The sequence below is a fragment of the Typopeltis vanoorti genome, chromosome 12 (genome assembly GCF_054136105.1).
Source record: "Typopeltis vanoorti isolate ZY-2024b chromosome 12, IOZ_Tvanoo_1.0, whole genome shotgun sequence".
Taxonomy (NCBI): Eukaryota; Metazoa; Arthropoda; class Arachnida; order Uropygi; family Thelyphonidae; genus Typopeltis; species Typopeltis vanoorti.
In genome coordinates, this window is record NC_143560.1 from 80,002,143 (window position 1) to 80,018,647 (window position 16,505).

General features: G+C 33.6%; 1 protein-coding gene across 1 annotated transcript in view; it reads left to right on the forward strand.

Annotated features, from left to right (window-relative positions):
- Pgi (glucose-6-phosphate isomerase) overlaps window positions 1-16,505 on the forward strand; it is a 221,903-nt gene that overhangs the window by 121,583 nt on the left and 83,815 nt on the right. The window contains exons 8-10 of the mRNA XM_090401803.1: window positions 3,996-4,049; window positions 7,360-7,420; window positions 15,640-15,719. Of these exons, the coding sequence (XP_090257929.1) occupies window positions 3,996-4,049; window positions 7,360-7,420; window positions 15,640-15,719 (195 nt within the window). The remainder of the gene's footprint in view (window positions 1-3,995; window positions 4,050-7,359; window positions 7,421-15,639; window positions 15,720-16,505) is intronic.

A 16,505-nucleotide genomic window follows, 5' to 3' on the forward strand; every position in this document is an offset into this window, starting at 1 on the left:
CTTATGTCTTGTTCGTCTAGCCTTATTTGTTGAAGGACTTCTATTAAGTTAGTGTGTCTGACTTTGTCGAATTCTTTTTCAAAATCTATGAAACACATAAAGACAGATTTCTGTTTTTCTATGCATTTTTGTATCAATATTTGGGTACAGAAAAGGGCCTCTCTAGTACCAAAACCATTCCGAAAGCCGAATTGTGTTTCACTTAGAGTTTCTTCACTTTTTCTATAAATGCGATTCTGAATTACTTTCAAAAATATTTTTAATGTTTGGCTCATTAGACTAATAAGTCAGAAGTCACCACAGGAATTCGCTTTGGGTTTCTTTGGGATAGTGATAAATGTAGATTTGAGCCAATCTGACGGAAATTCATCACTTTCATATATTTCATTAAATAGTTTTTCACGAAGTTTGATGTTATCTGGTTCTATTAATTTTAAAAATTCTGTTTGCACACCATCTGGTCCACTGGCTTTTCCTGTTTTACTTGTTCGTATAGCATTCTCTATTTCACATTTCATGATTGCTGGTCCTTGAATGTTATCTTTTATATTTATAGGCTTCTGTCTAGTATCATTGAAAAGTTCTGTTACATATTTTATCCAAATCTGTGCTTTATTCTCTTCTTCTAGAACTATTTTTCCATTTTCGTCTCTTAGAGACACTATTTGCTTTTTCCTCAGTTTTCCGGAAATTTCATTGATTTTCTTATACAGATTGAAATTATCATGTTTCTTCTGAAGCAGTTCAATTTCAGTACATAAATTTTTCATCCAATTTTTCTTGGCTTCTTTGATTTTTTTCTTGATGATGTTATGTGTTTCTGTATACCTGGCTAGGTCTTTGTTTTTGTACATTCTTCTTGTATCAATAAGAGAAAGAATCTCATCTGTCATCCATTCCTGTTGTTTTATATTATTCACATAACCTACTTCTTCAATACTTGTTGTTACGATGGCATTCTTTAAGCTATTCCAAAGAGATTCCACACTTTTATTTTCTTCTATGTTAATCTGTTGTAATCGCAGGTTAAGCTGTGTCTTGGCACTTTTATTTATGTTCAGGTCTTTCAGTTTTTCTACATCAATTTTCTTTTTCTTCTTTTGTGATTTTTTAGCTGATTTTAATCTAAGACGTACTTCTGCAACTATGGGATTGTGGTCTGATGAGATATCTGCTCCAGGATAAGTCTTTGCACTCTTTATACTACTGTGGAATCTTTTATTTATCAGTATATAATCAATCTGATTTCGGACAATGTTATATTGGTTATCTTGAGGTGATTTCCAAGTGTACAGTCTTCTGGGTGGAAGTTTAAACCACGTATTTGCTATTGTTAGATCTTCTTCCTGACAGAACTGGACTAGGCGATCTCCTCTGCCATTTCTGGTGCCTAAGCCATGTTCGCCAACAATTTCTCCATCACCCCTCTTCCTACTTTTGCATTGAAGTCACCCATCACTATGTTTATATCATGTTTCTTTGTTAGGTTTTTAATCTCTTTTAGGTGTTCATAAAACTCTTCAACATCTTCTTCACTTTTGTCAGCTGTGGGTGCATAAGCTTGGATGATATTTATGTTAACTGGGTTTCCCTTAAATTGTAACAGCATTATCCTTTCAGAAAATGGAATCCTATTTAGTACTGATTTATTAATTTCTTCATCTACTATTACAGCTACACCATGTCGATGTTTGTTCTCATCATTCCCAGAGTAATACATTGTTGTATTATCTTGTTGACACTTTCCAGATCCTGGCCATCTTGTCTCGCAAATTCCCAAAATCTGGATGCCCAGCCTCTTCATTTCCCTTGTGGCATTTCTTAATTTGCCAGCTTCATACAGAGTTCTTGACATTCCAAGTTGCAATTTTAAAAGTGGACACCATTTTGAGCCCGGAGATTCTTCGCACCCCTGTCCCATTTAAGGGACGGCGGGAACTTGGGGCCAATTGTAAGGGTTTGCTTGCCATGGTGGTTGTTCTGGAGATAAGATAGAGCAGTAGTTTCTCCGTTTGCTTTCTGCTCTGCAGTATTACAGACGTACACAATATAATCATATTGCCATCTGCAAATCTCTGATCACAAGCTTTTCCGTCATCATTTGGCTTCAACCTTGTGTCAGTACTGACAATGCTGCTTCCCAATGTCAGGAGCAGTGACTTATTTAATGGCGGCACTACTCGCCATGTCACCGGGTTGTCATTGGGCTTTGTGAGGTTTTAAGTGAGACAGAGTTGCCACTTCTGCTCCCCCACGCCCTGATAGCTCAGTCGCTGTTGGTCCATGGCTGCTTATTTGCCAGATTGCTCTGCTTACCATTAATATTACCTTTTCTCTTTTCTCCAAATTTTCCCAAAGTATTATTGTATGTCTGGGATTCATTTCCTTCTCTGTGGTTTAGATCTTCAACAAGAACCAGCTTTTCCTTTTTTTTTCTTTGTCAGGTGCTTTCTCGAATGACTTAAAAAACTTATCTGCTTCTTCCTTAATAGAATCTTCTGTGGAACCATATACGTACCTGTCGTTGTTCAGGTCTTTATTTTCAAATTTGCCTGATCACTCTATTTAAACATCTTGAATTACATATAATTTTGTCTTCATGTTTAAGTTTGAATACTATAGCTACGCTTTTCTTTTCCTAATCACTGTTGCATGAACGTAACATCTTATACTTAGTTAGCAGAAACTCACCTGTTTTTACCTTATTTGTCTGGTTTACAGCAATTTAAGCATAATACTTTTCTAATTCTTTTGGCAGTTTCACAGGCATATACAACAGTAAGATTAAATAAGCTGTTCTGTCACAGCTCAGCTGAGTTATGGTACAGCAGCCTATCCTAATTATAGCTGAAATGCTAACAGGGTGTTGCTTTAAAAAAAAAAGAAAAAAAAACTCATAATGAGCAAACTTAAGCAGCACTGCTTTTCACAGCGGGGATGAATATTTTTTTATTCTATGAATACATTTTTATGTAAATAATTCATAATTATTAATATTGATTATTCATTCATAAATTCTTTCCAAAATAAAAAATTCAGTTTTAATTACATCAGTGTAGGTAGGTCATTTGGAGTTAATTTTTAAGCGAATAAACAAAACCAATAAAAGTTAACATATTTTCATTAGTAGGCAATCAGATTTTCAATTTCTTCTTATTATTATTACATGGCACCTCAAAGGAGTCCAAAGACTATCGGGGAAGGAAGGAACCTACTCTACAACTGTCCATATCCACCACTTAATATTTTACCAACTTTAAGCTATGCTTCTTTAAACAGCTTTTTATGCTTAACAAATCCATTTTTATGCTTAAAAGCCAAAGAAGTGATGAACATGGATTCTTCGGTGTCCATTTCACTAGAAATGTTGCTCGTCAAATCTTGCTCGTTTTAAAAAGTGTAGACAGTTGTTGAATAAGTTTGAGATTTTGATAGGTGGCCAGAATTCTTCAATTTCAATTCTTCTCACTGTTGAAAATATAATGCTCTTTATCAGAGCTCAATTTTAGCCATTAAACTCTTGTTTATTTTAAGCTTTATGCCTTGAGAACTTGAGATGTTGATTCTTAAACATACTTCATTTAGTAATTAAGAATTTTCTTTTGCATCATATGCTGTCAACTTCTGCTTTGGATCATTTTGTCTAAGTGTTGTTGCTTGTTAAAGTAATATGTTAATGAATAATCTCTAACATATAATAGGAACTTAGATTGTTCAAAATGCATGAAATGCTTGGAATTTTACCTGAAATTGTACTAATTTCTATCAGAATCTGTTTGAGTAGTATAGTACTGTTATACGAAATTAAAAAGTTACCGATTGACATTGTTGTGCTATTAAGTACTTTCAAAAGGTTGCACAAGTTTCTGAAATGAACTTATCTTGGTTTTATTTGTGCAAAATTGCTAATTTAAAGAATATTTATGAATATCTTTCAAAATACAAATTTATACGTTGCATATTTTTTTAAAAATATTTTCATTGCTTTATTTCAGAAAAAAGTAAAAGAATTTGGCATTGATGAAAAGAATATGTTTGAATTTTGGGATGTAAGTATTGCATTTTGCTTTTTTAATATATGAAAGATATAACATTTAAAAAAAAAACATTCTAAATATGGTTCAGCAATAAGGAAAACCTTTTCTAACATTCATGACATATTTGCATTAGGTTGGCTTCAGTTCTCTACACATTTGATAGCTAATACATACACCACTTACTTCACTTTCTCAGTCACACATTTGTTTAGCCGAATAGATGATTTATTTGTGAAATCTTGAAAATGAGTAAGTACCTCTGTCTGAGATCATACAGTTCCATCCATTAAGGCAAAGTATATCTCAGAGCAACAATATTATTATTATTGCTCTGAGATACTGATACTGGATCATACTTGGAAGCTGAGGAAGTGTATGTGATTATGAAGCATGTGGATTCCAGGTTCTCACTCTTCTCACATGCTGAGTAAATGGGATAAGCTGCTTATGGGCACTGTGAGTGCATCTTGAACAATATTTTCCAGGAGAGGTATGATAAATATTTAGGCACAGTGCGACTAGAAAGAAAGCTCAATCAAAGTCTAAACTCCCTGCAAGTGCCTATACCCTTAATGCACTGTCCTCTCTAGCTGCAAAATTCAAAATTTCAGTTGTATCTATACTGTATTCCATTGCCTATTTGTATGTTGCAATCATATCTCCTCTTTTTATTTCTCGTACTTTGCAGATTACAAAGATTTTCTTTCAACCTTCCTTCATATATAAAATTTTAGGGTCAGATACCATTTCATTTGCCTGCTGCCGGAACTCCATTGAACCCAGACATCCATATCTAAGCATAGTAGTACTAAGATATTGTCTCTTCATTTGGTAAGACCACAGTCCTGGTGTGGTCTCATCCGAGCCTTGTGAAGTGAGAAAATAACTTCCTTATTTGTATAAGTTTAGTGTTCTCTTCAACATCACAGTTATTTGGTATATAATGACCTATCCTAAGCTGTTTGACTGCTACACATCAACTTGCTGTTAGCCCTGTGTCTCTAGTTTCAGTAACCACTTGCATCAAATTCCTATTAATATAATACTCAGTCTTCGGTATCTTCAGAATACATCCCCTTGAGATTCCTTCCTACTGTTTATTATAATCACATTATCATATATACTCTTCTGTAATCAAAACTCCTTTGTGATTTGCTGCCACCAAAGTTAAAACTGCACAATCACTTTCCCCAGTTGGAAGCATAACAGGTTACCTCATTTACAGGCAGATTCTTGAGTTCTGTTACCAGATCTAATATTCTTGCATTCCGAGTTCTTCCATCATGTTTCTTAAGGAAATGTAGAGCAATCATTTGAAGATTTTTGTGTAGTGAGAGGGAGGAGAGAAGTCCTAATAAATTTTCAAAGCCTTCAAAAAACTTATCTGGAAAAAAAAGTTTTAGAAATAAATATACTGTATGCATACACACACACACACCTTCATATGGTAAATGCACATCCTTTAGTGGGAAAACAAATGCTTAACTAAGTCTGCCACTGAGACCTGAACATATTGCTAAAAAGCTCATCACTATAATTGTTCTAGGTTTAAGATTCTCTGATATAGCATGGCATAAACCCTGGACTTTAAGTAACCCAGGAGGGAAAAAAGTCCATTAGAATTGAACGTAGTTAATCTTGTTTGATCTACTAGGTAAAGGTTTTGTTCATTTGCCCCTAACTCCAAGAATTGCCTGGTGGAAGTCTGCCATAATTTATTTATATTTTTTTAAATAAAACTTATCTTTGAGATTCACAGATCAATGGATTTATGGTTTGTTATTCAGGATATTTATCTGCTATACATTTTATCCAGAAAAATAAATTTATCCTCTAATTCCCCACATGCACAAAAAAGTCATCTTGATTTTGAGCCAGATATGGCTTAACATTTATTTATTTATTCGTATAGAGTTCCCTCCCTTTTCTCCCCTGTCCCTATTGGGATGAGTTGAGCCCCGTTGTGGGGGGGATTAAATATTTATGGCTGTAGATCCGTGTGTGTTCACGGGGCCGGTTTGCCTGCTTGCAGGATGAAAAATCCCAGGTAAACTGGGAGGGGAGAACCCTGCTGTCCACACCCAAGACCAGCTAACTTGGCTATGGCTGAGGAAGATCCTTAAGCTCCTCACGTCGGCAATGGGAATCGAACCTAGGACACTCCTTCCCCAGGCATATGATTGCAAAGCCACTAGGTTAGCCGCGCGGATGGCTTAACATTAAAGTATAGGTATGGAGAGTAAGTGTCATGAATTTGAAATTATTGAAACTTGAAACTAAAGACTTTAGTTTTTGGAGTTTACTCCCAAAAAAAATCCAAGAAAAACTGGCTTGTCTTGTTTTTGGAAATCACTTGAGGTTAAAAAGAAAAAATGAAATGCAGTTGTTTTCTCAAACTCTAGAAAACTTGAGCATCCTTTTCTCAAAACAATACTTTTCATTCACCCTTCCACTAACTCTGTACAAATCCACCCAATCTTCGAATACTATTCTCGTGTTTGGAGCAGTCCTCCAAGGCACAGTGTGACTCCATAAGAATATCTTCATAATAGTTAACATAACAGTGTCCTCCATAATAATATCTTCATAATAGTTAACATAACAGTGTCCTCCATAATAATATCTTAATGTGCAGAGAAGACATTTTGGCTGATCAGTAATTCCTCTAACCGACTTACTTCAACCACTCTCTCTCTCACAGATGGTCCATTTCAGCCTTATTTAGATACTTCTGTGGTCACTGCTCTACCAAAGTAGCATTCATCAAAAAAAAAAAAAATTCAAATTTTTTTTGAAAATTTGAAACAGCTTTTTTGAAAAAAAAAGCTGTTATTCCATTACTCTGATGGAATATAATAACTTTTTTTTTTGAGAGCTTGTAAGAAGACCATTAGAAGGAGGAGAAGATAAGTAGAAGAAGATGAGTTTTCTCTGGTAAGACTTTAACTATTAAGAAAGGTATTAATTTTCTGTGGTAATGTGGACACGGCAGGGTGAGGAAGGGGGGGCAGGAGAGACTAAAGAATTCACAGCAGGTATTTGTTCCTTGTTCTTACGTCTAAAGTAATATTGGGATGTTGGAACTTTTGGGACAAAGATATCCTATACCTAAAGATACATATTTAGTATTCTAGAAGTTTTAAACTCAAGCTACATTACAATTATTTTCATATTTAAATGCATTTAAAATTTAATTAAAATAATTGCACTTATCTGTTGTCTATAAAAATAAATGTTGAATTCCAAAGTATTTTTATTGTTTGTAAGATGCAAATTTTTTTTTTGACAAAAGTTATGATAATATGATTTTAATTTTTTGTAGTGGGTTGGTGGCAGATATTCCCTATGGTCAGCTATTGGTCTTTCTATTGCTTTGCATATTGGTAGGTATGTTTGTATCTTTTTGAAGAATTCATTTTTCCATGCGTAGATTTCTGTTATGCAAAAAAAAAAAAAAAAACATTCCTTTTAAATAAACCTAGTTTTTAATCAAATAATTGCAAAGATATTTTATTCTTTTTAAGATATGGAAGTAATATGTCTTAAAAGAAAGCCTCTGTAACTCAGTTGATAATGGTGATGCACTTTGGTTGGAAAGATCTGAATTTGAATCCCATTTAAGGTGTGAAGAAACTTGAAGAACTTTTCAACTAAATGGGACTAGCTCTACATGGTGGAAGGGCTTTTCCCTCTCAAACGTTTTTATCTCACAAGATACAGCATACAGACATATAAGACTGCAAAATCCAAGGATCTCCTTGGACTCCAATTGCGTGTCAGGTAATAATGCTATTATTACCTGACACACATTTGAGGTGTCATGTAATAATAGTATTAATAATAATAAATGAAGAAATAATTTCGATTAGTTTCTCATTGTTAACTGAATGTATATGCAGAATGTGTTAGCATCATTCAATTCAGACATTCATCCATCCATCCATCTATCTATGAATTCTGTGATAAAATATGGTATTTGAAATCTTGTATCTAAATTGGAATACATGCTTTCTCATGTTTTTTCTATATTTCATTTATTTATATGGGAATCAACGCAGTTGCAATAATATGAAGCAGTCTGCTATGTTCAGCTTTTTCCATTTCAATAAAGAAATAAATTTTCAGTTTGTTTTCTCTTCAAAAAGATACGTTTCAATAAATTCAAAAGGAAAAATAATTCTAGAATGCGTTAAAAATTAATAATATAATAATTCTGTAACTTCTTAAATATATTTGACAAGGAATATAAGAATATTTTTATAGACAAAACTTGCATAACATTATGCAAATTTCTTCACCATTCACTTTCTAGAGTGGCAAAAAAGACCCTAGTTAGATGTTAGGCTACCTAGTTGTACTAAGATAACTTAAAACATAATATGCCATCAAAAAATAATTTCATTTGATGATTGCTGCACTTCATGAGAATACTAAAAAGGTTCTTTACTAATTGTCTTATATGAAAGATATAATGTTTTAAATTGTTATACTGATTATAAAATTTTAGCACATATTATTGTAAGCTGGTATTCCATTACTCTGGTGGAATATAATTCTAAGCATTAGTCTTCATTTTGATGCAAAATAAATTGCCCTTTAGATGCTTAGGTTGATCAGGCTATTATTTTATAAGTCATTTTGGCTTTGGTAAGTTTGTGAGAAGTAATATGCTCTTAAAATTTCAGATATCCTGACACTGCATTTCAGATAACTCTGTTTTAAATTATTATTATTTTTTTTTTTTAAAGTATACAGTTGGATTCTTGCTATATTTTTGAGAATAGAATAGAGAACTATACTGGAACCAAATTTCCCATTTGGTTCACTGCAATCAGAAATTATAGCACTCTCTCTCTGAATCTTTTCAAAAAATATTAGATAATTATGGATGCTTGAGTCTACTATATCTGTTGAAGTGATTAGCTGTTAAATCATTGTTTACAGTCATCACTCTTTGTTAGTGAAACAAAGAGTGATTAAATTTATAAGAATTTAAATTTATAAGAATTTAAATTTATAAGAATAACAAGTTAGAACAAAAAGTGTGAAAATGAGATTGTTTGTGAGATTGTTGTTGAAAGTAAGGTGCTAAAAGTGAGTGAGGGTGAACAAGGTATGAGTAATAGTATGAAAGAAAAAAAAAGAAAAGGTAGAAAATAAGAGATGAAATGGTAATGAAAAAGATAGTGCATTCACTTGGGGTCATATATAGGACAAAACCTGAAATATAATGATTGGAGAAACCTGGCAGGTGGTATGGAATATAAGCATAAAATGAGAGAGAGAGATATGATGGAGGAGAAAACAGAATAAAGATGAAATAAGACCACAGTTTCTGGACTCTACAGTCTCATTAATTTTTGTATACCAGGCACAAATAATACAAAAAGAATCCTTTTTTACAAGTTTGTCAGAGCATGTACAAACAGCATGCATTAACCAAATTTTTGATGCACACAAATGTTCTATCAAAAACCATTGACATTCATTACTAATTACAAGATTTTTATAGTGAAGTAACTGTAGATGTAAGTTCCATATGTCAATGAATAAGAAATTATGACTTGATCATGAGGTGAGCAGCGAATAACTGCAATTGGCAATTCCATAAGCAGAAAGCTGAGCAGTTATCAGTACAAATCAGCAAATAAGTCATAGATCACTAGCACTGAAATTGAATATCAGATTAGTTCAAGTCAACTAAATTGTTACAGAATTAGTATGTAACAAAGTTTTTACATGTTCGGTGCTGAATCAGTTAACTAGTAAAAAAGAAACAGATGAAATTGGAAGTCTCAAGATTGTGACTAGGGATGAAATTTGGATCTGTCTTTATGAACCTCACCCCAAAATGAAAATTAAGACTATTGAATATTGCTCTGCTCTTTCTCTGAGAGCCAAAAAGTTTGAAACTCAACTTTCTGGTAGAAAATGCATGCTTACTGTCTTTTGGAACAGTTGGGGAAAGCAATGGCAGTAAATTCACAAAGCTGTGTGAAGACCATAAGAAAGTTGAAATAACAAATTAATAATTATAGGGCCTAGTAACAGCCATTGTTTTTGCTTTTTTCAGTGGCAACATGAGGCTGCAGATGAGCTCATTCGTGTTAGCAGTATTGAAGACATTGGATTTAAAGTTGTGAAACATTTTCCTTCTGATGGAGCCAAGTCCAGGCTTGGCTCCATTTGATGAAGAAAATGTGTTGAGAGGAAGAGAGATTACAATGAGAAATAATGTATGAAATAAAGTAGAAACTTCAAATAATCTTTTTATTTCACTGATATGTCTCTGGATTGTGGGTTGATATCACAAAGGAGGCATTGCTTTTAGAATGTTTCCATACTAAGTTTGCTCGGTCTAGCAATGCAAACAATTCTGTCTTTAAAATTAAACACTTAAAAAAAACATCTGTAAGTTGGTTGATTTTGTCAGTCCTTCTATTGGAAAGACCTGTGTTTGAATCCCTAGGACCTTTATCAGAGCTCTTCATTTGAAGGTGGAGTTAGCGAATCTTATATGACGGTGACAGGGTTTCCCTGGAAACTTGGGTTCTTTGAAAGGGCATCCTAATATACAAGAGAAAATGAGAATGGGAAATTAAGTACTTAAAACAAAATGCAGTGGTATTTAATGTATAGTAGTACTACATAAACGGTTGTAAAACATATCAACGGGTTCTTTTTCTCTTTGATCACCTCCCACAACAGTGCTGATGGTGCTATAAGTTTTTCCACCTTATATTATTATTATTTTTTCTAACCTCCATGGAGTCATAAGACTTATCGTGGGAGGACAACACAAAGTCTATCATACCACTCCTTAAAATCATTCACAATCTACACATTCACCATCCTCTTATTCAATGCATTCCATGCTGCTACCACTCTCGATGCAAAAAACTTGCATCTTACCCTTTTACTCGCCACCTTCTTTTGCAATTTCCAGGGAGGCCCCTCCCCCCGATCTTGCTCCTTTCCCTCGTTCTACCATATGAAAAATTGCCTGTGTTAATATGATAACTCTTCAATAGCTTAAATATCTTGACCGTATTGCCTTCTATCCAGCAAACTCTGCAGTCCATATACCCTCAGTCTATCCTCATAATCAATGTTGTACAATCATGATATCATTTTTGTTATCAGTCTCTGCACTCTCTCCAAGGTCACTTCAAATCCTGGTGACCAGATCTGAGCACAAAAATCTTGATGTGGTCTTATCAAAGCTTTTATACAATGGCACCAGCACACTTTTATCTCTCGTGGTCAATGTTCTCCTCAACATTGCTGCAATTCTCTGAGATGTCTTCACAACCTTTACAATGTATTCTCGGAACTTAAAATCTCTATTCACAATCACCCCAAGATCCCTTGCTTCTTCTACTTCTTCCAGCATAATTCCACTAAGTGAGTATGAGGCATCCCCTCTCTGGATCCCAAATTTTAAAACCTTACATTTAGTTGCATTAAACTGACCTCCCCCATTCATTTGCCCAAGCCAAAACATCATCACTATTACTAATAACTCTCCCAAGCTTCATGTCATTTGCAAACAACTGAACAGCAATGGTCTCAGGACTGAACTTCGTGGGACTCCACTTGTAACCTTTCTACTCCCTGATACAGCTCCCAATATAAAACTCTCTGCTATCTATCAGAGAGCCAATCCAATCCACTAACCTGATATCCAAGTCCACATTAAGCAACTTAAAAATCAACTTGTCATGTGGCACCCTGTCAAATGCCTTGGAAAAATCCAAGGAAATGGCAGGGTATGCCTTACCCTCATCCACTGTTCTCGTTACTCTATTGTAAAAGGTTCTGTATACGAGTTTTCACCAATTTTTCTGAAATGTTAACAATTACAGAAGAAAATACAATGGTACTATCTTACCTTCCTTCCACTCTCCAGGAACTTGCCCCATTGCAACACTTTCATTAAACAGCCAAGTTAATGACAGCACATTCCCTTAAAATACATGGTGAAATTCCATCTAGTCCCCCTTCCTTATTGACATTTAGCATACTTCTGACACGTCACTACTCATTATCCTTCTAAGAATAATGCCTGTAGTACCAGGATGGAACACTTTAATAAAGTGATCATGAATTAGCTCAACTGTGTCATCTGCATTGGTCACCCGATTCCCATCTCCACTCAGCAAGATACACCTACTCTCATTCCTCTCAAACTAGCCAACCTCTCCCAAGATCTTCATTCATCCTCCTCAACTCGGTCTTCATTCCTTCCATCTCTTTTTTCAGGATTTCTATTTCTCTCTCCACACATTCTGCTTTCGATTGACATTCACAAACACAATCATGGCCATCAGACAAACTATCTCCATCGATTAAATTGCCCAAGGTTAAATTTATATTTCAGCCTTCTCCATCCTCCAACACTACTGGTGTCCACAAACTGTAAATCCCTCATTTCTGAAGCACTATCTCAGTTGCTACTAAATACTGAGATTGACACACTCATGTCTCCCAGCACCTCCCGCTGCCTATATTTCATGCACACATACACATTCCTGCCACATTTTTAACATTTTTAAACAATGGGATGCATATATACCACATGCATAGCAAGCTACAAAACCATCAACTACGTTATGAATAATGTAGTCTTTAAATGGGGAAGGGTTAGGTTTAGTAGTAAAATTGCAGGCTGCCATGTTGAATATAATCGATACAATACTAAGACAGTAAAATTCTAAGAAAATACCACACAATTATACAATAGAATTGTCAATTTGAATAGAGCAAACTTACCAAAGATGTATATTGTCACGAAATAGATACACAAATGTTATGGTATGGGGAGGTTATATATACAGTGGAACCTCGGTTGTCGAATACCTCTGTTCTCGAACAATTCGGTTCCTGAACATATTTTCCGAACAAAAAACGTCCCGGTTCCTGAACAGACAAACGGCATCCACATGCTCCTCGTGCTGAGCTGTAAGGCGGGAAAGCGTCAGTTAGGCGGTAGCCTTCGTTCAGTGCAGATACCTGCTCGAATTTCCGGTGAGTTTTCTCGATTTTCTTTATGTTGTGTTGTGTTTTTTTCATAAATTATTATTAATTAAGCCACCATGGGACCACAGAAGAATAATGATAGCAGCAAAGCAAAAAGAAAAGTTATTAGAACCACCACAATAGAGATGAAAAATAAATTATATCCAAACATGAAAATGGCGTTCGTGTCTCGGATTTTGCTATGCAATTCGGTACAAATCAACGATCTGTACAATGCTCAAAAATAAAGAGGCAATCAATTTTCGTCTATATTTTATCTATTTATTGTGTTTATTCTTTTTATGTAAGATTTTATGCATTTTCATTATGTTTGTATACGATCTTATGCATGAAGTACTGTTGTAAAGATCTAAATAAACAATCATCTGGGGTTCGGGAATGGATTAATCCACTTTACATTAATTCTTATGGGAAAATCGTTTCAGTTTTCGAACAGTTCAGTTTCTGAACAGCCTTCGGGAACGAATTAAGTTTGACAACCAAGGTTCCACTGTGTGTGTGTGTGTGTGTGTGTGTGTGTATATATATATATATATATATATATATATATCAACTGCCATTAATTCCATTGTAATAATTTTGTATTTTGATTTCATTTTATGTATTTAGTGATAAAACTTGGAGCTGTTGTCTTTATCTAATGTGTTTCTCGGTGGCATCTCTCTTCGCAGAAACATTAATTGATACTGTGATAGTGGTTAATCCTATCTGCATAGTCTGTCTCAATTGTGTGTGTATGTGTGTGTGTGTATTCTCTGGCCAATTTGTCTGTTTTGCAGGATAAAAAACCCACTTCCTGAAGTAAAAACTTTGCCACCTCTATGAGACTGGCTAACTCATCATCAGAAAAAACTCTCTATAAAGGTTCTTCATAGCCATATTCTTGGCTAGATTGGAACCCATGTCTTCCAGCTAAAGTGTATCACCATTATTGAGTGAGGTACAGAGGCTCCTGGAGCTATTGTCAATTTTATTTTTGCCATCTTATGGAAAAATTTATTGAAAAAATTCCCTTTCTAGGTAAGGATAATTTACATTTTTATAAACAAGTTTAAAATTGAGTTATTTGTAACATCACTCAGTGTTACAAATGAATTATAATTCTGCCCATAATTATACCATAAATAAGTTTTCAGAGAACGTTCTCTAAAATTCATGCATTTTTTTATCAAGAAACAGTATCTACAAAATGAAATTTTTTTAAGTTGCAGAAGCTAATGTGCCATTTTTATGAGATGTAAAGCTATAGTGACATTTTTATTTTTGAGAATAATTATGAAATTTTTCTAACTATAACATTTCAGTAATGCAGAATAATATTACATGCATGGACAAAATAGAGCATTTTTTTTTGTCCTCTGTGACAACTAAAAAAATATGTTGAGTATTCTGTATATTCAAAAAAATGTATATTATTTTAGAGGAAAAAAAATTGTTCCTGTGAAAGGAACAGTATTTTAAAAACTTTAGTATTTAAAAAACAAATGTAAACATAAAGTTGGTGAAAAATTTTATAGATAACATTTTTGATCAGCCTGTATATTCAGATAAGAACACAACAATTTTAAAGAAATAAAAATTTACTCATTCACAAGAATTCTGAAACTCACAGTACATTAAATCTACAAGCAGAGATTTTCAGTAAACTGGAATCGAATTCATTATCGTATTGCTACTTGTACCACACAGGCATTCATAACAGAAGACACTGTTGAAAATATTCTTTGCATTTACCATCATATCCAAGGAGACAGATTGACTGTCATTTGTTCTGTTGATTGGGTGGTAAGTTGTGTTTTATTTAATCAGTGGTGTACTTGCAAGAACATCAGATGTCCTTTGGGAAGAAAGAACTGAGTTCAAATCTGTATCTAGAAGTTCTTATAAGGACTTCTAGATACAGATTTAATCCGATGAAAAGAATATTGATAAGGATTTTTCACTGAAGATGAGATAGCAAACCTTAGACGAAGATGATGTCAACAAAACTGATATACTTGCTCATGATTCTTGTTGAGAGGCTAATACGCTGGTTGAACATGATAACTAATAATTAAGGAATTGACAGCATACACTAGAAATATAAATTAAATAAACTTTAATATATACTTTCCGATATTTCGGCTAACGTTTTCCTAAAGTCCTGATGGTCCATCAGGACTTTAGGAAAATGTTAGCTTCCTAGCTTCAGTTCTCATTTGCTGTTATGTAGTACTTGTGTGCACTTGTCTTTGTATTAAGTTCCCAAGAAGATGGCAACGTGACGTTTGCCAAAATATCGGAAAGTATATATTAAAGTTTATTTAATTTATATTTCTAGTGTACGCTGTCAATTCTTTAATTATTAGTTACTAGCTCATGAATATACACACAAAATTGACAGAGCACATTTGTTAATGACTTTAGCTACTTCAACATGGCCATGAGCAAACAACTCATATTTGTTTTTAATACATTTAAAATGTTTAAATGTTTTCAAAGCATTAGTAAAGTGTATAGAAACATTTGTGCAGTGGTACTGATTTGGTAATTAATAACATATCTATATATTATGCTTTGGTAGGAATGGATAACTTTGAAGAATTATTGTCTGGAGCACATTTTATGGACAAACATTTTACTCAAGCACCTCTAGATAAAAATGTAAGTAAAAATATATTCATAAAATATTTCAAATGTTTATCAGTGTTATCAGAAAATATACTTTTCTAAATATTTAGATTTAAAAAAATATAAATAACTTGGTAGAATATAGTCTAATTATAATCATATTTTTCTCTTGAGGTAGTAATATTATGTGAAGTATAATATTTAGACTTGATATATGATTCTTTTATTAAGATTCTTTTATTAAGAATCTTATAAGTTATTAAGATTATAAGATTATAAAAATTATAATCTTATAATTAAGAATTTTATATGATTCTTTTATTAAGAACATTGGTCAACAAAAAAAGTACCAAAGCTATCATTTGGATACCAGGATGAACAGCGAAAAGTGGGCTGCTGGAACAAGCTCCAACTCAACATCTAGAAGAAGAAGAATAAACCCACCATCAGAAGGACTGAAGAGAGGAACCATCAATATAAGCAGTATTAATGGAAAGGAAATTGAACTTGCAGAAGAATTGGAAAAGTACCATGTGAACATAATTGGCTTTACTGAGAAAAAGAAAAAAAAAACAGGCGAGTTCTTACTAAATAATAAGTATAGGATGTTTTCAGGCAATAATAATCGAGGAAAGGAAGGAGTAGAGACAGCATTCAACACCAAACATGAAGATAAACTTCTTCATTGGAAGGCAATTTCAAGTAGAGTTATGTTGGCAGATTTCAAAGTAGGGAAACTGGACAATGAAACTTATTTGTGCCTATGATCCCACAGAAGGTTCTTCTAAGGAAGAAGTGAAGGAATTTTTTGAGTTTAGA